The sequence below is a fragment of the Rhinopithecus roxellana genome, chromosome 21 (genome assembly GCF_007565055.1).
Source record: "Rhinopithecus roxellana isolate Shanxi Qingling chromosome 21, ASM756505v1, whole genome shotgun sequence".
Classification (NCBI taxonomy): Eukaryota; Metazoa; Chordata; class Mammalia; order Primates; family Cercopithecidae; genus Rhinopithecus; species Rhinopithecus roxellana.
In genome coordinates, this window is record NC_044569.1 from 7672917 (window position 1) to 7700079 (window position 27163).

The window sequence follows — 27163 nt, forward strand, 5'->3', positions numbered from 1 at the left end:
TGAAACATGCACACACACACACAAAAGTTAGAGTTGGAAGCTTATATACCATTTTAACAAAGGGTGACAAATTGTGGAAGAAGTGACTATAAATGAAAGGGGATTCGGGCTCCTAGGGTTGATATAATTATGAGAAAGGGCTATTTTAGTAAGGTTTGCTTATGCAGACTCATCTTGGTGACAGCTCTCTGTCCCTGCAATAAAGGTCACTCTTCTCATCCTAGTACATGGTGGGGGATATTTATGCTCTTTTTTAGGCAGAAAGGGGGAGAGCAGACAGCTCTTCTTGTATCTGTTGTTTCTCTGTTGCCTTCAGCTCAAAATAATGAATATGCCAGTGTGACATAATTGGGGGTAGCATATTTTGATCCCTATCAGAATCCTAGCCTAGCTCTGAACTAATGTTTAATTATACCTTAAGCTGCACTGGCTGGCTAAATATTTAATGACTTCACAGAATCCTTTTCTATGTGTGTGTTTGTGTATTTTTTGGTTGAGATAGTGGTATTATGGCTGTTTTTAAAAAGTCCTTATGTTTTAGAAATAATGTTGAAATAGCATGACATGTGCCTTATAAATAAAATATTTGTTTCAAAATAATAAAGGCAGGGTAAAAGGAGATGAGATATGGATGAAAAGAAATTGACCACGTGTTGATAAATGTGGAACCTGAGTAATGGGTACCTGGAGATTTGTTCTCTCTATTTTTATAAGTTTGAAAGTTTTCCATGTAAAACATTAAAGTAACAATCGCAACAGCAGCCCTGGAATTCATCACCATGAAGTTTTTAGAACGCTTTAAAAAGTAAGTATGTGGAATCGTGGGGACTTAGCTGTATGCTAGCCCAGCACGTCTACCCATGAGGAAGCTGCAGTGAAGGGATTGTTGTCGCGTCTGTGTTTCTTCAGTGTTATCTAAATCATCTACTTAAAAATCCTGTTTTACTCTGGCTATCAACACATGCTCCAGAAATTCTGTGTCTTGATTCTTGGTTCAAGCAGTTCTCTGCAATTCTCTCAGGCTTCAGCTCAGACCTAGAGTTTGGTCCCCTATAAAGCAGTTCCAGTCCTCACCGGTGAATCTTACCAACCACAGGACATTAAGGCTTATCCCATGAGTGGAATTTACACTCGGCATCTTTGCAGTGTGTTTGTGAATTGCGGAAGGACCGCAGAAGTTACTGTGCTTTGCAGACCTGCGGGAATCCTCATGAGTGTCTTGTGTTGCTTTAACAAGGTGCTCTTGTACGAGATCCCCTGTACTTTATCCAGTGAAGAGTGGATTTTCTAAAGTAGTGGTTTTAAAGAAACCCAGTAGAAAACTAAAGAATAGAAAATGATTTAATATATATAATATAAGGTGGTAGTATGCATAATGGTTCAAAACACAGGCAGTGGAATATATCCTGCCATTGCCCGCTGTGTGCCCTTGGGTGGATTGCTTAACTTCTGTGTGCACAGTGATAACAGCCACCTCTTCCAGCTTTGTGAGAGTTAAATACGATCATGTGTTAAAGTACTGAGCACAGTGATAACAGCCACCTCTTCCAGCTTTGTGAGAGTTAAATACGATCATGTTAAAGTACTGAGCACAGTGACAACAGCCACCTCTTCCAGCTTTGTGAGAGTTAAATACGATCATGTTAAAGTACTGAGCACAGTGACAACAGCCACCTCTTCCAGCTCTGTGAGAGTTAAATACGATCATGTGATAAAGTACTGTGTGCACAGTACCCTCGACAAAATAAGAACTACGTAAGAACTATTTTAAATAGGGGTTTTTATGTGAGTAAGGCCCTTACTGTGACATGCAGGAAATTAACGCAAAATAAAAAAGGGTATTGCGAAGGAAATGAGAAAACAGCAGGAGCCGAAGCCTGAAGGAATAAGCTGAGGCCTGGGGGCGCTGAGAATCCCAGCCCCGCTGGGCAGGGCCTCCAAGCTGGGGAGCTGCGGGGGTGCGCTGTTTGGAGAGGCAGGTGGGGCGGTGATGCTGATGTTTCTGCAGGAGGGAGCTGGGAGGTCCCTGAGCAGGGACCCCAGTAAATGCTTGGGGGCTAGAATACCCTCCCTTTCCAGCTCACCATGGGCTGAAGTACAAAGACCTCCCGCCTCCCTGCAGCGCACATCCGCCCTCTGGCGAGACCAGGCGGGCATCCAGCGTGGCCCGGAGGCCAGAACGCGCCCAGGCCATGGGCGCCCCTCCGTAGGCCTCAGTTTCTCGGGTGCTACGTGAGTCGAAAAGCAAGGGCGTCTGATGGGAGCCTCAGTTTCTCCTCCGCCTGCCAGGAGGTCCTGTGCGTGCGGAGCAGCGGATGCGTGTGGCAGCGCAGGCGCGGGGCGAGGGCGGCTCCGGAGAGGCCCGGGGGCTCCGCGCGCCTGGCTTTGCACAGGCCGGCTTCGGGCTTCTACTCCAGACGGGGTTTCTCAGGCGGGGCGTGGTATGCGCGCCTGTGGACTCCTTTGAGCCTGGAGTCTGAGACCAGCCTGGGCGACATTGTGAGACCTCCGTCCCCACCCCGCACCACCACCGCTAAATCTCTAAACAAACAAACGAACAAATTAGCTGGATATTGTGGTACACACCTGTCGTCCCCACTGCTCGGGAGCCTGAGGGCAGAGGATCACTTGAGCCCAAGAGTTGGAGACCAGCTTGGGCAACATGGCAAAACCCTGTCTCTAGGAAAATACAAAAATTAGCCGGACGTGGTGGCACGCACCTGTAGTCCTAGCTCCTTGGGAGGCTGAGGCAGGAGGATTGCTTGAGCCCAGGAGGTCGAGGCTGCAGCGAACCGAGATTGCGCCACTGCACTCCAGCTTGCAAGACGGGGCAGAGTGAGACCACGTCTCAAAAAATAAAAATTAAAAATAAAAAAGATCAATTTCTCAACCCCCTCACTGACCTCTGGCCACATGCCTGTGAGCTCTGGGGTCAGCACCGTGTGGGCTTACTTCCATGGCTGGTTGGGTAGTAGGGTGACCACACGACCGCACCCCACGCGGTTTGGAGCCCTTTCCGCCCTGTAGGGCCTGGAGCAATATTGTTTTTCTTTTTTTTTTTCTGACCAAGTTTAGATTAATTACTCCAGTCTTGGTCTTTTTTTAATTGCATTTGGAAACCTATTATAGTGAATAATTATTATGTGAACTTTTATAAAATCTGGTATCTATGGTTCCTGTGTTTGCGTAAATCCAGTTAAATTTGTTTTCATGTAGCGTGAGTCTATAGTTTTTGTATATCATGCGTCTGTCGTGTCCAGAGAAATCAGGTACCCAGAGCTGGCAACCGGAAGATCCATCACCATGAGGCAGTGGTGTCACTCTCTCCATGGCCATCTTGATAACGGCATAATGCAGGATTGATCTTCACACGTGTGTGTGTGAAGTGTAAGTGTATGGACTTGGATGGCTCTTCGAAGGAAATTTTTTAAGGAAGCCTACAAACTCCCTTACTGGGTTCATGGGAGCATCAGAGGAAGATTCCAGAAGGAAACGTAAACCTAGGGAGACAAGATGATAGCTGAGAGGTTTAGCCACCCCCTTCACGGGGAGAATGTCTCTTTTTTTGTCAACTGGGAACCATTTGGGTTTGTCGATAATGGTGACGGACAGATGTAGATATAGACTATGCCATAACTTACAAGATGGTCCCTGAGACTGTGAAATCAGAATTGGATTTTCTAAACGCTCATAAAGCCTACACTCTGGATGCCTCACTTCTACTCCCCTTCCAAGGACTTATACTAATTTTGTATTCATCATTTTGCATCTCTTTTTTCAAAGAGAGCCTTCCAAATTGTGAGCATTGAACCCCTCACAGTGCTTGGATCCACCTTTGTATGGAGTTGTGAGTCCTTAAGAAAAAGTGCCAGTCCTTCTGTTTTTCCTCCAAAGAATCTATGTTGATTCCTAGAAATGTGTCAGCTGATAAGCATGAAGGAGGAGTCCCTGGGACAGGCCTTGGAGCCTGAGAACCCTGAAGATCAAAGGCAGGCAAATAACTGCCATGGGAAGGGTGTGAATGTCCCCACAAAGTGTTTTGTGAACACTTACAGAACTTCTTTTGTGTTTAGCTACTAATGTAGTCATTTGCTTCCATCGCCCTTTAGGGTAATATTACCAATATGAATTCATAAGCCCTTCATTTACTTTTGAGATGAAAAATGTTCTTTCGGAGCATCTTGCTTGCCATAATAATAGGTGAAGTTGAGCACAGTGACCTCATGGCTCTGGAATGAACAAAAAAATCACAATTCACACTTAACTCCTAGTTTTTTTTTTTTTTTTTAATGAAAAAAGAAATAAATTATCATCTCCAAAGTGTGTGGTTTTTAAAGTTCCTTTTTTATGTACCTAGTACGTCTGGGCCAAATTTAATCCATCTACTCAACCATGTCCACTCCTAATCATAACTCACATAGAAAACGTAAAAGACAGAAGCTAAGACAAAACTTGTCCTTAAAATACGCAATTTTTTCATGACTGAGATGGCAGTTCAACGAGTTAAGTTACTGAATACTAAATACTTTAAAATTATGCTGTTAATTGTATTTATAGTTAATGTATGGTATTAACTTTGACATAATTTGCATTTGGGGGGACTTTCCAGAATGATAAAACTATTTTGAGCCAGGCGCGGTGGCTCACGCCTGTAATCCCAACACTTTGGGAGGCCAGGGCGGGCGAATCACTTGAGGTCAGGAGTTCGAGACCAGCCTGGCCAACATGGTGAAGCCCCATCTCTACTAAAGATACAAAAATTAACCAGTCACAGTGGCATGTGCCTATAATCCCAACTTCTCAGGAGGCTGAGGCAGGAGAGTCGCTTGAACCTGGGAGGCAGAGGTTGCGGTGAGCCAAGATTGCGCCACTGCACTCCAGCCTGGGTGACAGAGCAAGACTCTGTCTCAAGAAAAAAAAACTATTTTGCAATTTGACTTGAGTAATGATAACATGCATGCATTTTTTATCACACTAAACATAGAGTTGGTGCATTTTACTATGTAAACTTCCCCAAGGAAAATCTGAATGCTACTTGCAAAAAAAAGTTTTTGCGGTTTCTTTTTCCTTTTAACTTTTTAAAAGGTGATTACACACTTTTTTTTAATTTGTAACTCTTTTAAACTTTAGGAATTCTTTGACCATGTGAAAAAACTTTGGGACGATGAAGGAGTGAAGGCATGCTTTGAGAGATCCAATGAATACCAGCTGATTGACTGTGCACAATAGTAAGTTGTGTCCTGTACAAGTTACAGGGCTCTTTGAAGAATATGATTGCATGAATGATTATGCTGCCTTCTCAGTACTTCTGAAGTTTCTTGCGTGCAAGGAATGAATAATTAACCGTTTATGACAGAAATCAACTTTTAAACTGAGACATGTTTAGTAGATGGAAAATTGAAAATCCGTAACATTTCTGAGAACCTGAAAGTTTTGTTCATTTTGTCCTGATTGTTGTTTTCAGTTCTCTTCATTTTTTGACTTTTATGTAGAGCTATATGCATATTGGTAAGTTAAAGTGAACTTACATAGTTATTGTTATGTTTTGACTTTGGAGCAGGGGCCTCAAATTAAATTTTAAAATAATACAAACCTTGTGATCAAGGCCAGGCTCTTAAAGTAATGTGACCATTCTGTACACATTAGAAGTATACCAGAAAGCCGGGCCCAGTGGCTCACACCTGTAACCGCAGCACTTTGGGAGGCCAAGGCAGGTGAATCATCTGAGGTCAGGAGTTCGAGACCAGCCTGGCCAACATGGTGAAACCCCGTCTCTACTAAAAATACAAAAATTAGCTAGGCGTGGTGGTGGGTGCCTGTAATCCCAGCTACTCGGGAGGCTGAGGCAGGAGAATCACTTGAACCCGGGAGGCAGAGGTTGCAGTGAGCCAAGATTGCACCATTACACTCCTGGGCAACAGAGCGAGACTCTATCTCAAAAAAAAAAAAAAAGGAAAAGGATACTGGTGCCAGGGCTGGCTCATTGTTTTTCCCTGAAACACTTACTTTTCCACTTCGTTTTGCTGTGTTAGATATATTCTATTACTATTAGAAAATAATGGTCCCTAGAACAATGTGAAATTATTAAGAAGTTCTAGATATGTTTGCTGTTTTGATAATTAAAAATTGTATTTAGGCCGGGCGCGGTGGCTCAAGCCTGTAATCCCAGCACTTTGGGAGGCCGAGACAGGCGGATCACGAGGTCAGGAGATCGAGACCATCCTGGCTAACACGGTGAAACCCCGTCTCTACTAAAAATACAAAAAATGAGCCGGGCGAGGTGGCGGCGCCTGTAGTCCCAGCTACTCGGGAGGATGAGGCAGGAGAATGGCGTAAACCCGAGAGGCGGAGCTTGCAGTGAGCTGAGATCCGGCCACTGCACTCTAGCCTGGGCGACAGAGCGAGACTCCGGCTCAAAAAAAAAAAAAAAATTGTATTTAACTAGTTGTTTTATGTAACTCTGTGGATAGCAAGAAATGAAATATTTTACATTTTAAATCTCTAAACTCTAAAAATTCATATACAAGGAAGAGATTCCATAGCATAAAATCTGGGAATTCCCAGTGTTTGGAGCCAGTCAGTGGAGCTGCATTGTGAATGTTTATTTCCAGGAGGGAGTGGTTGTGTTGGCCCAAGCTCCTGCTTGCTAGGTTCTACGTCCAGTCACCATCCCCCATGGGATGGGCCTGAAGCACCCAGCAAAGCCCAGAGAGCCAGGCTCCAAGGGCCCATGGCAAGGGCCAGAGGAGGAGGAGGAGGAGGAGGGGAGAAGACACTAAGCATGGGTGGGGAAAGGAAGAGTGGCCATAAAGAAGTGAGGGAGGTCAAGGGGGTCAGACACCCCCAGGGCTGCTGAAGACCACAGCAAGGAACTTGGGTCATCTTTCAGCTACAGCGACCTGCCATCCCAGCCATGGGCTCCAAGCGTGAGGTTGTCAGGGAGAATAGAATGCAGAAGGCAGAGACCCTGTGAGGTGCCTTGGGTTGGGCCAGGGTAGCCATACAGGTGAGTGCTGGAAGCTGAAGGGGCAGAACTAGCTGGTGGACCTAATGAGGGAGGTGGAGGAAAGGGATCCAGGAGGGAACAGGGTGAACCCCTGTGCCATTTACTGCAATGGGGACATCTAGGAGACTTAGGGAAGAGATCCAGCTCTGCTTTGGAGAAGCTGAGTTTGAGATGCCAAATGGAGAGCCATGTGGAGACATCAAGCAGTCAGTCTGTTGTCGGAGCCTGGAGCTCGGAAGAGAGGCAGATGGCCCCGGTGTACCGGTCATCAGCTACTGATGGTATGCAGAGCCTGGAAATCCAGAGAGGAGAGGACCCTGGGCCTGAGAAAGTTCAGCTTCAGACGAGGAAGAGCCTCACAGCACATCCAGAAGAGAGGGAGTGCCCAGCAGAGGGCCCAGGTCGTCCAGACCAGACGCTGGAGAGACCCGGAAGGAGGAGGGCTGATGCTCCAAGTGAGATTGTATGTAACCTCCTTACCTTGTCCAAGGACAGGATGTCCCACGTTCGGTCTGCTGGCATGTGGTGAGCGTGCTTGGCAAGGCAAAGCGTAGTAAAGCATCAAGAATGGAGCGTACACCTGCTGCAGACGCCCTCAGAGGACCATAGAAAGGGTTAGCTACCTCCATTATACGCTTCTTAAAGAAAGGATTCACTCACGAAAAGTTTTAATTAATGAAAAAAGTATTTAAAATGTCCTGGCCGGGCGCGGTGGCTCCTGCCTGTAATCCCAGCACTTTGGGAGGCCGAGGAGGGCGGATCACCTGAGGTCAGGAGTTGAAGACCAGCCTGGCCAACATGGTGAAAACCTCGTCTCTACTAAAAATACAGAAGTTAGCTGGGTGTGGTGCTGGACACTTGTAATCCCAGCTACTTGGGAGGCTGAAGCAGGATAATCGCTTGAACCCGGGAGGCGGAGGTGGCAGTGAGCCGAGATCGCACACCTGCACTCCAGCCTGAGTGACAGAGCAAGGCTCGTCTCAGAAACATGAAAATTTAAAAATTTAAAATGTCCTACTTCCTGCCATGCACGACAAGTCCTTCAAGATTTTCCTTAAATAATGTTTTTAAATTGGCCCTGCCCTTTAGTTTACATTTGTGAATACAGTTCTGTGGTTGCTCTCCTGTTATTTGGTTGCATTTGGCTTGGATGTGGGAGTTTGGAAAGGCTCTCAGTGGAACTCCAATGCAGTCTGAGCAGCCTTGGGAGGACTGCAGGTGCTGAAAAGGCCTCTTATCTTTTCCTCTTACTCTCACTCACTCTTTCTGCAATATTTCAATCGTTAAGTAGTCACTTAAGGCACAACAGAAGCTGGGCATGGTGGCAAATGCCTGTGGTCCCAGCTGCTCAGGAGGCTGAGGTGGGAGGATCTCTTGAGCCCAGGAGTTCAAGACTGCCATGAGCTATCATCGTGCCACACACTGCAGCCTGGGCAACAGAGAGAGACGCTGTCTCAAAAATAAAAAGACACAACAGAATTGTATGTTCAACTCACAGTGCTTTAGGAGTGGGAAGAATATACCAGAAAATGGCTAGCAACTGGAATTTCTAAAGCAGTTCTTAATAATATTAAAATTCATGCACCGCTGCATTTGAAGTTGTTGTGGAACATGCATTCTATCATCCTTTTTCAGTATTTCAGTATTTATGGACAAAGACTGGCCTTGGAGAACACCACAGTTCTGCTCAATGTCACATTAGAAATTTATCTGTTGTAAAAAAAAAAAAAAAAAGGAACAAGTTATTCCCGCATCACCATAGTGATATAATTAATAATTTGATTTAAAATAGAATATGGGAAAATAAATTATGGAAAAAGAAATGGTGTGAACTTGACAATAGGCAGATCGGAATTCAGATTCTGGCCCCACCCCCGACCACTGTGTAAGACTTTGGGCAAATTACTTTTATGGGAAAATTAACAGGATCTATTCTCATACGGTTGTGGGATTAAATAAGTAGATATCCAAAGTCCTCAAAATAGTGCCTGGCACTTAGTGAGCACTAGGTAAGTGTTATCTCTTGCTAGAATGTGACTGATAAAGAAACTGACACCCAGAGAGGTGCCCACGATCACAGTTTCCCAGGAGCAGATGAGACCACAGCCAAAATCTGCTATTTCTTTTAGATTTATTCTTTCAAATGACAGAAAGGCACAGATAAAAACTGCCTTGTGAGCAAGGCCCCAGAGCCTAAGGCCAAGACTCCCTTCCAGGCTTGTCAGGAATAAAACACCTTTAGCCAAAGCCTCTGTTCCAGCTTTCTGAACCCTGGACCTGACAGAATTACAGAAACCAGTTCCCCCTGGAGGCCTCACTATCCTAGGCTAATTGTAACTTCTCCAATTTAGCTTGTTTCACCCATTTTAATACATATGGGAATCATGTTGGAGCAATACCTTTGCATCCTAATAACTATCTTGTTTTTCCTCTAGGGTCAGATTCTGGGATTGAGGGATGAGGGACTTCAAAAACAAGTGACATTTCAGTAAATCTGTTAGACCAATGTAGGACTGCCAAATTTTTTTACTTTGCCAAATAAGATGTTAGAAAAAATACAAGCTGCTTCCATCTCCCACCACCGTCACTTCGTAAAATAAAGGACATTTCGAAATCAGGCCAATAACAGGACGTGACTCAGAGTGCAGTCCTCGGACCACGAGACTCGTGTATATTGTTCAGCCCACTAGGTTTTGAATTCTCCAGGGAATGTGTCTTATTCATATTTAAATGCCCAGCTCCTGGGTGGGTGTTCTTGTATAAAGTCAATGCTCAGTCAATGGGTGCGGTAGCTCACGCCTGTAATCCCAGCACTTTGGGAGGCCGAGGTGGGTGGTCAGGAATTCGAGACCAACCTGACAAACATGGTGAAACCCCGTCTCTACTAAAAATACAAAAATTAGCTGGGCATGGTGGTGCACACCTGTAATTCAAGCTACTCAGGAGGCTGAGGCAGGAGAATCACTTGAACCTAGGAGGCAGAGGTTGCAGTGAGCTGAAGTCACTGCACTCCAGCCTGGGCAAAAGAGCAAGACTCTGTCTCAAAAAATAAATAAATACGTAAAGTCAGTGCTCAGTCGGTGCTGTCTGAAATACATGAGTTGGCCAAAGAAGAGCTGGTATTTGATGCGTTATTGACGGAAAAAGCCAACCCTTGACTCCTTGACGGGTCCACACTCACTCGCCTTTCCCCATGCTGCGATGGCCACTACTCCTGCGTGTTTTCCATTTTCTTTATACCTGAATTGCTCTTGGGAAAGCTCTGACTTAAATCTTGGTGTGACACTAAGTCACTGTGTTACCTTGCTCAACAGAATTGCATCTTTCTTTCTTTCTTTCTTTCCTTCCTTCCTTCCTTCCTTCCTTCCTTCCTTCCTTCCTTCCTTCCTTCCTTCCTTCCTTCCTTTCTTTTCTTTCTTTCTTTCTTTCTTTCTTTTCTTTCTTTCTTTCTTTCTTTCTTTTTTTTTTGAGACGGAGTTTCGCTCTTGTTGCCCAGGCTGGAGTTCAATGGCACAATCTTGGCTCACTGCAACCTCTGCCTCCCGGGTTCAAGCGATTCTCCTGCCTCAGCCTCAGAATTGCATCTTGAACCCTAGTGCTTATGAAGAAGGTAATAATTCTAAGACGTCTTAAAGTCATTTCTTCCGTGGCAGGAGTCATGGGAGTCTTCTGGGCTTCTCAGTGATGCTGAAATTGTTAGGGCCTCAGGAGACCAAGCTGCCAATGAAGAGAATCCAGGAGTTCCTCCAAAGGTTCAACATTGAAATACCCAGCAATTCCACTCCTAGGTGTAAACCCAAGAGAATTAAAAACATACCTCCACACAAAAACTGGTAGATGGATGTTCATAGCAATATTTGTCATCATAACTAAAAGGCGAAAACAACCCAAATGTTCATCAAATGAATAATGTGTAGACAAAATGTGATTACATCCACACAGTGGAATATTACTCAGCAATGAAAAGGAATAAAGCACTGACACATGCTACAGCATGGATGAACCTTGAAAACATCACACTAAGTGAAAGAAATAAGACACAAAAAAGACACATATTATATGATGACATGTGTGTGAAATGACCAGAATAGGTAAATCTACAGAGCCAGAAGTCAAGCAGTGGTTTCTGGGGGCTGGAGAGGGGGGACTTAGAGTGACTGCTAATGGATGGAGGATTTCTCTCTGGGATAATGAGTAAGTTCTGGAATTGGATAGTGGTGGTGGTTGCACAGTTTTGTGAATATACTGAAACCACAGAATTGCATACATCAAAATGGTGAGTTTTGTCTTATTTGAAATTATATGTTATGTAAATTCTATCTTGATTTAAAAAAAAATGACGAGAGAGGGCTTTGAAGAATCCAGGGCAGGAAAAGCAATGGGAGCTCGGTGGTCAGGCCTGGCCATGGGCACGGTCTAGTGGAGGACTCATGTGAAGACAGAGATGCTGCCTCATCCTTCAGGCCTCCTTGGTGAGTCAGGGGTCCTCTTCTGAAGTACAGGTTAAGGTCTGAGTATGGGTTTATAAGGCCTGCTTCTTCATACTTGGCCCACCGAAAACACATGACCCCACACACTCTCTCCAAGCCTGCAAATGTGTGTGCGGATAAGGACCTCCAAAACAGGAAAGCACCCATGGCATAAAAAAGTCCAAGGCTGTGAAGATCTGTGTTGTGCTGCTTGGCATGCAAGGAATGGAAACTTACTAAGTGACTTCAAGAAAAGGGGTTTTTCTTTCCTGAAGATCTGGAAGCTGGTATTGAGCCAGAGGCCCTGTGGGGGAAAGTATTCTGTTCTTGCCTTCAGGCGTTTCAACTTTGTCATCCCTGTTTACTCCACTGTACCTTGTCCACTGGGTAACGTGCAGGCGAATTCCAGAGGGAGCAGGGGAGATGGGTTTTGCTAAGGCCAGGCCAATTCCTACCTAGCCTTGTCCCCTCAAACAGGCCCACTGGCCAGTTGCTGGGGCTCACTTGACCCAGTCGGTTGCCATTTGTGTGTCCCTGAGCAGGTGCTGTGGTGAGGCAGAGCCAGCCAGGTGGCACTGACCAGCTGCAGGACTGATGTGATATGAGAATAATTATTATCACTGAGCTTTAAATATTGTGTTTTCTGTGAAAATGAGTGTCCTTGAAGCATTGAGCAAGCTGTGCAAATTACCAGAGATTATATTTTATACTGAATTTCCCAGTTCCTACTGTGAAAATTTAAAAACAACCTCCACTGAATTATCCCTCAAAATGCATTTCCTGTAAGTCCTAATACTAAGTGATTATGTAACCATGGAAACGGTTATTTTGGGAGAAAGAAAATCAGAGAGAATTGGATCTTTAGCATAGCTTTATAAAATCGGACTTTGCTTAATGGAACTTCAAACTCCACAGCTCACAGAGTAGGTTCTTAGGCTCAGTGCGACACAGGATAAGCTCCTTTAGGGCTACATCCATTTCAATCATTGGTTTTTGAATTTTCTAAGGAGAGACACCTTCCCAGAAAAAAAGAAAAGAGCAGCGAAAAAAGTCAAGTGATTGTTCTGCTGCAGTCCCAGATCTGTTTTCTGTCACCTTTCAGGAGTTTTCTTGACCCCATTGGCCCTCTTTGGCACTGATTTGATCCTATGACTGTCAAGTCCTGAAATACTCAGCTTTCAGGACAATCTGGAAATTATTAGCACAAATGAAGTTTCAACTTCAAAGTTAAGTTTTTGCAAAAAATGAAAGGAATTGGCCTGGAGCAGTGGCTCACACCCGTAATCCCCGTATTTTGGGAGGCCTAGGTGGGCAAATCACCTGAGGTCAGAAGTCTGAGACCAGCTTGGCCAACATGGTGAAACCCCATCTCTACTAAAATTACAAAAATTAGCCAGGCATGGTGGTACATGCGCCTTTAATCCCAGCTACTCGGGAGGCTGAGGCAGGAGAATCGCTTGAACCTGGGAGGTGGAGGTTTCAGTGAGCCGAGACCACGCCACTGCACTCCAGTCTGGGTGACAAGAGTGAAACTCCGTCTCAAAATAAATGAATAAATAAATAAATTTTTAAATAAGATGAAAGGAACTATAATTTTAAAATATGCATATTACTGTATATACTGTTGAACCTATTAAATATATAGCAGCCGCCTGAATGTTTATACACGTTCTTCTTACCTCTCATTTTGATCTCTCTCTCTGGCCAAATTTATTTTCAGATTTTTTTTTTTCGAGTCATTCGGTCACCCAGGCTGGATTGCAGTGGCATGATCTCCACTCACCGCAACCTTAGCCTCCCAGGTTCAGGAGATTCTCCTGCCTCAGCCTCCCTAGTAGCTGGGATTACAGGGGCCTGCCACCACTCCTGGCTAATTTTCGTATTTTTAGTAGGGATGAGGTTTTACCATATTGGCCAGGCTGGTCTCGAACTCCTGACCCAAGTGATCTGCCCACTGTGGACTCCCAAAGTGCTGGTGTTGCAGGCATGAGCCACTGCGCCCGGCCTCTCAGATTTGTTTCCTAGAGCTACAAAATTGGAAATATTCTTGCTTATAGGCACTACAATAACATTTACTTTAACTATGAAAATAAATGTAGCAGCAAGGACTAGGTAGGTAGACCAGATGTCTCTGTGTGTGGCCATCAGGCCCTGTTACCTGCTTCTTCCGCTCTCCTTTGGGAACCCTTGCCCTGAGGCATCCAGAAGAAAAATTTTAGTGGGATTACCACAACTGTTTTTGTGTGTAAAGACTGTTTTTAAAAAATCTCAGAAAATCTACTTTCTTGAGTAGAGAACTGCAGTGGCTTCCCATTCCTTATCTAACGTAACCCTCAGACTTCCTATACAGAAAGGATGCCTGGAACAGGATGGGGCTCAGGGCCTGGCCTCTGCCCAGCATGTACATACATCACAGGAATCTCTGATGACATTCGCCATTCACCGTACATAATCCTAGATTCATGGCGTGAAAATCAGGACCTTCAAGCTATAAAATAAAAATCACATTTTGGATGCCTTAGAGGTGGATTTTTCAGTATTTCTTAGAAATGGAATGCCTTGTCACACGGAACTGTATGGAATGCCAGTAGCAAAGAGGGAAAAGGCGAGTCCCCTGGCTTAGCAGGCAGTGAGGAGCCGGAGCCCTTGTATTCGCTTCTGGCTGCTGCTCTGTGGCCCCTCTGCTGCCTCCAAATGTGAGGCTCCGCACGGTGCGGTTTAGGTCAGGAGATCGAGACCATCCTGGCTAATACGCTGAAACCCCGTCTCTACTAAAAAAAAAAAAAAAAAAAAAAAAAAAAAAAAAAAAAAAAAAAATAAAATAAAATAAAATAAAATAAAATAAAATAAAATAAAATAAAATAAAATAAAAACTGGTGCCAGTTCTCACGGCCAGGCGCGGTGGCTCACGCCTGTAATCCCAGCACTTTGGGAGGCCGAGACGGGCGGATCACGAGGTCAGGAGATCGAGACCATCCTGCCTAACACGGTGAAACGCCGTCTCTACTAAAAAATACAAAAAACTAGCCGGGCGAGGTGGCGGGCGCCTGTAGTCCCAGCTACTCGGGAGGCTGAGGCAGGAGAATGGCGGGAACCCGGGAGGCGGAGCTTGCAGTGAGCTGAGATCCGGCCACTGCAGTCCAGCCTGGGTGACAAAGCGAGACTCCATCTCAAAAAAAAAAAAAAAAACTGATGCCAGTTCTCAAAATTCCTACCAGCAGAACCAAATGCAATTTATAGCCAATGCCAAAGCAAAGTAGTATCTTATTAAAATAAATACATGAAACCAAAGTGAAAATTTAATAAAATCAAATTTAGTTTACATATTCATATTTGTAACGTTTACTTATTATAAACAAACCAGAAGATCTCTACAGCTATGCTGGTAAGAACAAAACTGGAATTCAGTGGTCTTAGATGACGGTTGAGTTTTTCGCTAGACTCAACATCCAGCTTACTCCTGCTGGGGAGGGGCGTGTGGGAACATCCTGACATATGCAAATGAGTTGTTGCAAATGATAGCAAAAATGGGGTCTTTTGTTAAGGTTGCCTTGTAATCACAAGAAACATTTAAAGTTAAATGATGTAGAAATGTGAAAAGGAGAATCATAAGAAATTTTCTTCTGGCTGGGCACAGTGGCTCACGCCTGTAATTCCAGCACTTTGGGAGGCCAAGGTGGGAGGATCACTTGAGCCCAGAAGTTTGAGACCAGCCTGGGTCTCTACTGTCTACAAAAAAAAAATGCCCCCAAAAATTAGCAGTGGGGTGGTGCTACCCTGTAGTCCCAGCTACTTGGGTGGCTGAGACAGGAGGATTCCTTGAGCCTTGGAGTTTGAGGCTACAGTGAGCCAAGACCGTGCCACTGCACTCCAGCCAGGACAACATAGTAAGACCCTGTCTCAAAAAACAAAGAAAGAAATTTTCTTCCAAGTTGAATTCTTAACAGGCTCTAACAGCTCTTCACATTCTTTAACACAAATGTGACATCTGATAAATGTTATATTGATAGCGTCGGGTTATGGGTCACGTTGTCCCCTGTGAGAACGTGACAGTTGCTGTGTGAGGAGAGCTTGGGCCCTGCAGGTGAGCCCCAGCTCAAGTGGCCTTGGGTGAAGCAGGGTGTGCATCCTCTGTGCTTCTTAGGGACTCGCTTCTCCCATGAGACTACTCAACAGGTGCTGCATTGTCTACAAAAATGACCAGAACCTCCTTCCAAGCAACACCTTTGAAAGAAGTTGAAAATATGTGCATAATATTTTTATAGGAATTTGAGCTACACAGATAGATGCATCTTTTCAAAACTCAGCAGATACACATTTAAGATTTGTGTTTCGCCGGGTGCAGTGGCTCACGCCTGTAATCCCAGCACTTTGGGAGGACAAGGCAGGTGGATCACCTGAGGTTGGGAGTTCGAGACCAGCCTGACCAACATGGAGAAACCCCGTTTCTACTAAAAATACAAAAATTAGCTGGGCCTGGTGGCACATGCCTATAATCCCAGCTACTAGGGAGGCTGAGGCAGGAGAATTGCTTGAACCTGGGAGGCAGAGGTTGCGGTGAGCCGAGATCGTGCCATTGCACTCCAGCCTGGGCAACAAGAGTGAAACTCTCCCTCAAAAAAAAAAAAAAAAAAAAAAAAGATTTGTGTTTCATTGGACATACATTTTACATTGAAAGAAAAAACCGTGAACAAATACTGATTCTTAGATAACAACCTGGCTGCAGTATTTCGGAGGGAGTGGGCTACTGTCTTCCCTATTTTTGAAATACATCAAAAATAAGATGGGTTGAGGAATGGATAAATGGATAGATCTATGATTTTTTTTAAAGTACAGTAAGATGAAGCTGGGCACAGTGGCGTGTGCCTGTAATTTCAGCTACTCAGGAGGCTGAGGCAGGAGGATCGCTTGAGCCTAGGAGTTCGAGGCCAGCCTGGGCAATGTAGCAAGAACCTGTCTCTAAAAAGAAAAAAAAAAAAAAACAGAAATGCCTAAAAGTAGAGTAAAACGAGAATGTCAGAATCTAAATAGTAGGTATTCAAGTATTCACTACAAAATTATTTCTAATATATTTTATGTTTGAAATTTTTAATAATAAAATGTAGAGGGAATAAAGAAAAATACAGCTGGGCACAGTGGCTCAAGCCTGTAATCCCAGCACTTTGGGAGGCCGAGACGGGCGGATCACGAGGTCAGGAGATCGAGACCATCTTGGCTAACACGGTGAAACCCCGTCTCTACTAAACGGTACCAAAAACTAGACGGGCGAGGTGGCGGGTGCCTGTAGTCCCAGCTACTTGGGAGGCTGAGGCAGGAGAATGGCGTGAACCCGGGAGGCGGAGCTTGCAGTGAGCCGAGATCCGGCCACTGCACTCCAGCCCCTGCGACAGAGCGAGACTCCATCTCAAAAAAAAGAAAGAAAAATACATACGTAAAGCTGTGATCAGAAGCTTACAGAATAATGTTACATAGTAGCACAGGTTAAGAAATCAACATTACCCTACAAATGACAGTGTGAAATGTAAGACACTTGTGTGTGTGTGAGGTTTTATCACAATACTTTTGTTTGCTGAATTCTTTGAAACACTTCCAAGGAATGCAGAGGACTCGGGAGACCACTGAGCACTGTGCTACTATTAACAGAGGTACAGTTTCAGAATAATTGAAGAGGTGTGTCCCACCAGGCAGGTGGCTCACATCTGTAATCCCAGCACGTCGGGAGGCCAAGGCAGGAGCACTGCTTGAGCCCAAGAGTTTGAGACCAGCCTGGGCAACATGTTGAGACCTCGTCTCTACAAATAATTTTTTAAAATTTAGCTGGGCGTAGTGCCACACACCTGTAGTCCCAGCTACTCCAGAGCCTGAGATGGGAGGATTACTTTAGCCCGGGAGTCGAGGCTGCAATGAGCACTGATCATGCCGCTGCACTCCAGCTTAAGTGACAGGGTGAGGCCCTGTCGCAGAAAGTAATAATAGGCTGGGTGCAGTGGCTTATGCCTGTAATCCCAGCACTTTGGGAGGCCAAGGCGGGCGGATCACCTGAGGTTGGGAGGTCGCAACCAGCCTGACCAACATAGAGAAACTCTGACTCTATTAAAAATACAAAATTAGCCAGGCATGGTGATGCATGCCTGTAATCCCAGCTACTCAGGAGGCTGAGACAGGAGAATCACTTGAACCTGGGAGGCGGAGGTTATGGTGAGCCGAGATCACACCATTGCACTCCAGCCTGGGCAACAAGAGTGAAACTCTAAAAAAAAAAATAATAATAAAGAGGTGTGTGCTCTGTATTGCTTAGTACCCAAGTGTGGCTGTAAGACAGCTCATATTTATTGAAACTTGCCATGTGGAGGCACATTTTATGCACATTAGATGAGCTAACATAGTAATCCTCATACTAACCCAATGAGTTCATTATCTTCATTTTGCAGATGAGGAAGTAAAGGCACATAAGATTACACAAGACTACACAATACTAACTATTACTCGATTGATCCAGGATCTCAAATTTTAAACCTAAAGATTATGAGAGACTACTTTAGATTAAAAGTTCACCAAGCATTCTGTGAACATCAGATAGATGCATGCTAGACACTGCCAGTCACTGAATGACAAAGATGAATGAGGCATGGACCTATGCATTTGAAGAAGGAGATTGCCACAGAGACATCCTTTTTCTCAGATTCTGAAGGAACTCTCATCAATTTCCCATCTCCATCCACTTCATATCTTGAACCTAGTTGTCAAATGAAAGCCAGAATGACTTTTTTTTGAGACAGTCTCGCTCTGTCACCCAGGCTGGAGTGCAGTGGTGCTATCTCGGCTCACTGCATCCTCCGCCTCCCGGGTTCAAGCTATTCTGCCTCAGCCTCCCGAGTCACTGGGATTACAGGCACATGCCAGTACACCCAGCTAATTTTTGTATTTTTAGTAGTGCTGGGGCTTCACCATGTTAGGCAGGCTGGTCTCAAACTCCTAGTCCACCTCGGCCTCCCAAAGTGCTGGGATTACAGGCATGAGCCACCACACACAGTCCAAGATGGCTTTTTATGTACATATAGAGGTCCTTATGGTTCAAGAAAGTGAAAAGACAGCTTACAGAAAGGGAAGAGCATTTATAAATCATGCATCTGATAAAGGACTTGTATCTAGAATCATAAAGAACTCTTACAACTCAGTAATAACATAAGTAAGCCAATTTTTAAATCAGCAAAGGATCTAAATAGACATCTCCCAAGTAAGATAGATGAATGGCTAATCAGCCACAAAAAGACACTCAACATCTTTAGCCATTAGGAAAATGCAAAGCAAAATCACAGTGACATTCCACTTCATAACCGTAGGATGGCTGTGCCCAAAAAGTCAGATAAAACAAGTGTTGCTGAGTATGTGGAGAAATTGCGATCCTCATATACTGCTGGTGGGAATGTAAAATAGTCCAGCCAGTTTGGAAAACCAACTGGTAGCTCTAAAAAACGTTAAACACATTTCCCCCATGGCCCACCAATTCCACTCCTAAATGTATGTCCAAGAGAATTGAAAATATACATCCACGCAAAAACTTCTAGACAAATACTCATAGCAGCATTATTCATAATAATCAAAATGTTTAAACAGACTGGGCATGATGGCTCACACTTGTAATCCCAGCAGTTTGGAGGCCAAGGTGGGTGGATCACTTGAGCTCAGGAGTTTGAGACCAGCCTTGGCAACATGGTGAAATCCCTTCTCTACGAAAAACTATCCAGGCATGGTGATGCACACTGGCAGTCCCAGCTACTTGGGGGGCCGAGGTGGGAGGATTGCTTGAGCCCAGGATGTCGAGGCTTCAGTGAGCCAAGATTGCATCACTGCACTCCAGCCTGGGTGACAAAATGAGACCCTGTCTCAAAAAAGAAAAAAAAAAAAAGTGTAAACAACCTAAATGCCCATCAACTGATGAATGCATAAACAAACTGTGGCCCATTCACACAATAGAATGTTACTCAGTTACAAAAAGGAGTGAAGTCCTGATGCATGCTACAACATGGATGATCCTTGAAAACATTATGCTAAGTCAAAGCTGCCAGACACAAAAGACCACATATGGTATCATTTCATTTATATGAAATGTCCAGAATAGGTATATCTATAGAGACAGAGTAGATTAATGTTGCATGGAGCCAGGTGGACTTGGGGGATGAGGAATCGCTTTAATGGATACAGTGTTTCCTCTTGGAGTGATGAAAATGTTCTAAAAGGGATTGTGGAGATGGTTGCACAACTTTAAATATGCAACAAAAAAGTCATTGAATTGTGCACTTTAATCAAGACTCCCTGTTGCAACTGGCTTGTGAGAGCTTTACTTGGACACTTCAGTAAAATTAATTTGGGGACTGCTGATCATTCGAGTCTGCCTAATTTCAGGGCCTTCTTATTTAATACCGAGGGGGTAAGATGCATTATGTTTCATCCATGTGCCACGCATCGTGACAGTGTGGGGATGCTGCTGACAGGATGCAGTATCAGATCCATAGCATTTCAGATTGTGCATGTACTTACTTTGTCTTTTTTAAAATCAGTTTAAGAGAAGCAGAAGAAATGAAATCGAAAAGCAAAAAATACTGATTCAAAATACAGTTCCCATACTGAAAATATGTCTTAAAAATCTCTTTTAAAAACCCATCTTTGTGGAAACTGGCAGGAAATCTCTAAGTTGTTTCCATGGGATTTGGAGTTGTTCTTCTCCATGCAGTGCCTGACACAGTAACATCAATATGAGATGTTATAGCACATATCACTACTTCGTTCCTTTCAATAGCTGAACCACATGAATGAACAACTAAATCTAACCAAATTTTGTAAACTGTTTATTATGATGGGCTAGTGCACTTCTGTGCACCACTGACGTGAAATTATTATTTACCACTGTGCCTAGAACAATACCTATTATAAACATATAATAGGTGTTTCATAAACTCGTTACTTTTTTTTTTTTTTTTTTTTGAGACAGAGTCTCACTCTGTCTCCCAGGCTGGAGTGCAGTGGCCGGATCTCAGCTCACTGCAAGCTCTGCCTCCCGGGTTTACGCCATTCTCCTGCCTCAGCCTCCCGAGTAGCTGGGACTACAGGCGCCCACCACCTTACCTGGCTAGTTTTTTGTATTTTTTTAGTAGAGACGGGGTTTCACCGTGTTAGCCAGGATGGTCTCGATCTCCTGACCTCGTCATCCACCCGTCTCGGCCTCCCAAAGTGCTGGGATTACAGGCTTGAGCCACCGCGCCCGGCTCCAACTTGTTACATTTATAAACATATAATAGGTGTTTCATAAACTTGTTACATGAATCGATTTTTGTGTTATCACTGTTCTTTTTCTGCTCTTTCTACTATTCATAGCCCAGTATTCTTATGTATACAAAATTAATTTTTGACTGGGTATGGTGGCTCACGCCTGTAATCCCAACACTTCGGGAGGCCAAGGCAGGAGGATCACTTGAGCCCAAGAGTTTGAGAGCAGCCTGAGCATCTTGGCGAGACCTCGTCTCTACTAAAAGTAAAAAAAAAAAAGAAAAATTAGCTGGGCCATGGTGGTGTGCACCTGTGGTCCCAGCTCCTTGGGATGGTGAAGTGGGAGGAGGAGTTTGAGGCTGCAATAAGCCATGATCAAGTCGCTGCACTCCAGCCTGGGTGGCAGAGCAAGACCTTGCCTCAAAAAAAAAAAAAAAAAAAAAAAATTATTTTTCTTTAAAGCTCAGATAGATGTAAGCATAGTATCTCTTCATAGCAGCAGTATTCACAATTGGGCAAAAAGTGGAAACAAGCCAAGTGTCATCAGCTGACAAATGGATACACAAAATGTGGTGTATCCCGACAATGGAGTATGATTCAGCCAGAAAAAGGAATGAGGGGCTGGACGGTGCTACAGCACAGCCTCCTTTAGGGCAGAGGTGTTCTAGCTCAGAGAAAAGTGAAAGCTGTAACCATGCGTTGTGTAAGCACTTCCTTTGTCCCAGGGAACAATAATAATGTGTTCACAATATCAAGGAATGTAATTAAAGCTTTTCAAATGGAACTTGAGGTATAAGGAAGCTGCTCTTGGATAATTTCATATCAAAGAAAGCATTCAGAAAAGGAAGAAAGTAAAACCTTTCTTAGGGTAGTGCATGCATTAGCAGTTAGAATTAAATATCTTTATTTCACCAAACTCCCTTGCTCACATAATAACTAGGATCCATGATACCAACAAAAGCTACCTTTGAACTATAGCATTATTCTATTATCATATTAACGGACTTAAGGAACTCTCCACACAAATAGAATCTCCCTTTACTTAACAATTTTATTCATGTGACAACGATTAAGTGCATGGGATGCTCGTATTTCTCATTCTGTTCGTATCTGTGAAAATGTAGTGTTCTGCATTATTTCTGTGAAGAAAGAATGAAAGATTCCTTATCCAGCTACTGAGGCAGGCAGTCATTGCTAAGAAAGAAACTCCTTTGCCATGACTTTCTGCCAAGATACATGCAGTGACTAAATATATCTTCTAAGATAGACAAGACTTAACAGATCATTTTGCCAAAAAAGGAAATGTTTTATTAACCTCAGTTGAACATGTTTAATGACATTCCAGATCTCTTTTAAAATAGGAGACTCAGCGGAGGTGAACACAGATGCAAAGGTCAGTTTCTTATTCCAGCTGTTCCTTTGAAACACATTGTGACCTGAGCAAATCCGTGTATTTGGTGTCTAGGGCACCCCCTCTGAGAAAGCTCTTTATCTAGGAGTCCTCAGACTTCCCTTCCTTACTGTTTGTTGACCACGTGCTTCTCATAGTTAGCTTTCTTCCCTGGAATGATCTACAGGAGACCTGGGCGGACCTATTCGGGAATGCTGCAGTGACAGATTCAGTCATGTACACAGTCATAGGCAGCTGCAGAGAAGAGGAGGCACCCGAGGCCTCCAGTGAGCAAGAGCCGTGCTGAATGCACTTTGTCCTTCTTTCTTTGATTTAGTTCACGTTAATGACATTGAGGAATTTGCTTTTTTTTTTTTTTTTTTTTTTTTTTTTGAGATACAGTCTTACTCTGTCGCCCAGGCTGGAGTCAGTGCTACGATCACAACTCACTGCAGCCTGGACCTCCCAGGCTCAAGTGACCTCCCGCCTCAGCTACCTGAGTAGCCAGGATCACAGGTGTGCACCATAATGCCCAGCTAATTTTTTGTATTTTTAGTAGAGACGGGATTTCGCCATGTTGCCCAGGCTGGTCTTGAACTCCTGGGCTCAAGCAATCTGCCCACCTTGGCCTCCCAAAGTATTGGGATTATAAGCATGAGCCACTGCACCCAGCCTTCATCAGCTTTCAATTCTCTTTTAACCCCTAAACTAATCTTAAAATACACTTTCTCCTACAAATACGTTAAGATTTACTATGAAGTATTGTTTTTCAGATGTTAGTCGTGGCTACAATTTATTATACTTAGGGCAAGATTAATCATGATTATTTGAAGACAGCTTTGTGGTTCCTGGAAAAGATATACCTGCTAGGGCTGGGCGCAGCAGCTCACACCTGTAATCCCAGCACTTCGGGAGGCCAAGGCGGGCGGATCACCTGCGGTCAGGAGTTCAAGACCAGCCTGGCCAACATGGCGAAACCCCATCTCTACTAAAAATACAAAAATTAGCCAGGCGTGGTGATGCATGCCTGTAATCCCAGCTACTCAGGAGGCTGAGGCAGAAGAATCGCTTGAAACTGGGAGGCGGAGGTTGCGGTGAGCCAAGATCGTGCCACTGTACTTCAGCTTAGGCAACAAAGTGAGACTCTGTCTCAAAAAAAAAAAAAAAAAGAAGAAAGAAATGCCTGCGAGAATTCCTCATTCATCAAATTTATGGAGGAAGATCTGTGAGCACCTCTGCTTCCCAATTGCGGGGCTGCTTCCGTGAGAAGAACTTCTGGGGAAAACAGAACCCTCTGCTTTATGGAATGTTACAAATGCATCAGGTTTGCATAGGGAATTACTTAGCTATACCCCACACTGTTCATCCTGTAGCCTGAAACTCGGTAAATGTTTGTGGAATATAGGTATGAACTAGAAGATTGTAGCCCAACTCCATCAACTAACGAAAGAAAACATAGAGATGTTAAAAATAAATTATTTCTAGTAGGACTCACCAAGTTAAGTTATATTTGATTTCTAATACCATTTTGCTTCCTCACTAAAGACACTAGCACAAAATCGTTACGTTGCCAAGCATGGTGGCTCACACCTGTAATCCCAGCACTTTGGGAGGCCGAGGTGGGCAGATCAACTGAGGTCGGGAATTCGAGACCAGCCTGACTAACATGGAGAAACCCCATCTCTACTAAAAATACAAAATTACCAGGGTGTGGTGGTGCATGCCTGTAATCCCAGCTACTCGGGAGGCTGAGGCAGGAGAATCGCTTGAACCTGGGAGGCAGAGGTTTCAGTGAGCCGAGATTGTGCCATTGCACTCCAGCTTGGGCAACAGGAGTGAAACTCAATCTCAAAAAAAAAAAAAAAATCTTTATGTATGTTTTGGCCAAAAAGTTTAATTGCAGTTATTCCTTGATGAAAATAAATGGCCAAGATTAGCCTTCCATGGACACTAATGGCTAATGACTCCTTACTGTACATGAAGTGTGTGGGTTAGACTAGAATTGAAGAGATTTTAAATTGAAAGGTTCTCAGGGCCGGGCACAGTGGCTCACGCCTGTAATCCCAGCACTTTGAGAGGCCGAGGCAGGCAGATCACCTGAGCTCAGGAGTTTGAGGCCAGCCTGGCCAGCACGGTGAAACCCTGTCTCTACTAAAAACGCAAAAATTAGCTGGATGTGGCGGCGGGCGCCTGTTGCAGTGAAGCAAGATCGTACCACTGCACTCCAGCCTGGGCGACAGAGCAAGACTCCATCTCTAAATAACTAACTAACTAAATAAATAAATAAATGGAAAGGTTCTCAGGATACATGGTTGCTGGAACCAGTGCTCTCCATTCTGTGGCCATGGCCATTTTAAATCACTTGTGCCTTAAACTTAATCTAATTGAGACATGATGCTAAGAAAAAGCTGGGTCTGAGGCAGATAAATCACAGCATCAATTAAGGGTAAGAGTGAGTCAGCTGCACACACATGTCCCCAGGAACAGCAATGAAGAAGAATGCTTTTTCCCTCCACCGCCGTCTACCAATACTCAATGCAAACGAGCCCTGGGAAAAGCTCCTGGCTTCTCACAGTCTGTTCCCATCACGAAGAGAAGGTGCTCCATGAGGAGGACGAGAGAAGATTTTAATGTGCAACAAAATTAACTGGCCAATTTGTACATTCGCTATTTTCATTTTTTATTTATTTATTTTTTAATTTTTAATCTTTTTTTTTTTTTTGAGATGGAATTTCGCTCTTGTTGCCCAGGCTGGAGTGCAATGACGCAATCTCAGCTCACTACAACCTCCGCCTCCAGAGTTCAAGCAGTTCTCCTGCCTCAGCCTCCCAAGTAGCTGGTACTACAGGGACCCGCCACCACACCCAGCTAATTTTTGTATTTTTAGTAGAGAAAGGGTTTCACCATGTTAGCCAGGATGGTCTCGATCTCCTGACCTCATGATCCTCCCACCTCAGCCTCCCAAAGTGCTGGGATTACAGGTGTGAGCCACTGCGCCTGGCCTCGCTATTTTTTTTTTTTTTTTTTTTTTTTTTTTTTTTGAGACGGAGTCTTGCTCTGCCACCCAGGCTGGAGTGCAGTGGCCAGATCTCAGCTCACTGCAAGCTCCGCCTCCCGGGTTCACGCCATTCTCCTGCCTCAGCCTCCCGAGTAGCTGGGACTACAGGCGCCCGCCTCGTCGCCCGGCTGTTTTTTGTATTTTTAAGTAGAGATGGGGTTTCACCGTGTTAGCCAGGATGGTCTCGATCTCCTGACCTCGTGATTCGCCCGTCTCGGCCTCCCAAAGTGCTGGGATTACAGGCTTGAGCCACCGCGCCCGGCCCCTGGCCTCGCTATTTTTAACTTATGGATTGTAAGCTTAATGTTCAGGTTAAAACATAAAAATTAAGTAAGAAAAACTGGCTTCCATATTCCTGCAGAGGTGGGATTTGTACCATATTACGCCAGATGCAATCCGGTCCTTCTATCTTCAGGTTTGTAATAGTAAAATCATTTTCCATCCAGAAGCATGTTTTCAGAATAAACTATGTTTCCCAGTAGTCAACCAGACAGCTGTGAGATATGGCAAAATGCTGTGTGCAGGAGAGTACACTTTTCTTGAAAATTTAAAAAAAAAAAAGTAGCATAATAAAAACTGCTAACAAATAATAGGAACACAGATTGGAAAGAGGAATATATCGTGTGTTTCATAGACCTAACAATATTTCACATGTTTGGTTCCCTGCCATACTGCTTGAGTTTGTATGTTAGTTTGTAGGAACCCGACCAAAGGAGTAGATTTTCTTCCTACAAAATTTTATTTTTTTTTTTTTTTGAGACGGAGTCTCGCTCTGTCGCCCGGACTGGAGTGCAGTGGCCGGATCTCAGCTCACTGCAAGCTCCGCCTCCCGGGTTCCCGCCATTCTCCTGCCTCAGCCTCCCGAGTAGCTGGGACTACAGGCGCCCGCCACCGCGCCCGGCTAGTTTTTTGTATTTTTAGTAGAGACGGGGTTTCACCGTGTTAGCCAGGAGGGTCTCGATCTCCTGACCTCGTGATCCGCCCGCCTCGGCCTCCCAAAGTGCTGGGATTACAGGCTTGAGCCACCGCGCGCGGCCAGGCCAGAAAAGAGAGACATCCTATACCATCCTTAGAAGGACAGGTGTGTTTAGATTTCATTTCTAGCACAAAGTGGTAAGTTGTTCAGTGTAGAGAAGGAGAAGGAGAATCACTGTGTTGCTAAATGAGTGACTGCCAAATTTGACTAACACAGAAGTTAGGTTTCTCATAGCAGTATTTTTTTTTTTTTTTTTTTTTTTTTTTTTTTTTTTTTGAGACGGAGTCTAGCTCTGTCGCCCGGGCTGGAGTGCAGTGGCCGGATCTCAGCTCACTGCAAGCTCCGCCTCCCGGGTTCCCGCCATTGTCCTGCCTCAGCCTCCCGAGTAGCTGGGACTACAGGCGCACGCCACCTCACCCGGCTAGTTTTTTGTATTTTTTAGTAGAGACGGGGTTTCACCATGTTAGCCAGGATGGTCTCGATCTTCTGACCTCGTGATCCGCCCGTCTCGGCCTCCCAAAGCGCTGGGATTACAGGCTTGAGCCACCGCGCCCGGCCTCTCATAGCAGTATTAACTCACCACATCACCAGAAGGAGTAATAAACCATGCGTTTATACTGCAGATGAGGCCAGCGTGGTGGCTCACGCCTGTAATCCCAGCACTTTGGGAGGCTGAAGTGGGCGGATCACCAGGTCAGGAGATCAAGACCATCCTGGCTAACACAGTGAAACCCCAGCTCTACCAAAAATACAAAAAATTAGCCGGGCGTGGTGGCAGGCACCTGTAGTCCCAGCTAGTTGGGAGGCTGAGGCAGGAGAATGGCGTGAACCCGAGAGGCAGAGGTTGCAGTGAGCCGAGATCACACCACTGCACTCCAGCCTGGGCAGCAGTGCCAGACTCCATCTCAATAAATAAATAAATAAACTGCAGATGCAGGAATGTGGAATTATGTTTACGTGCTGCTTTTCTATTTCCTTCTTTCTTTTTATTTTTAAA

The 27163-nt window shown here is 44.5% G+C and overlaps 1 protein-coding gene across 1 annotated transcript in view; it reads left to right on the top strand.

The window, feature by feature from the left end:
- GNAL (G protein subunit alpha L) overlaps positions 1–27163 on the top strand; it is a 203820-nt gene that overhangs the window by 141960 nt on the left and 34697 nt on the right. The window contains exon 5 of the mRNA XM_010373435.2: positions 5131–5228. Coding sequence (XP_010371737.1) covers positions 5131–5228 — 98 coding nt within the window. The remainder of the gene's footprint in view (positions 1–5130; positions 5229–27163) is intronic.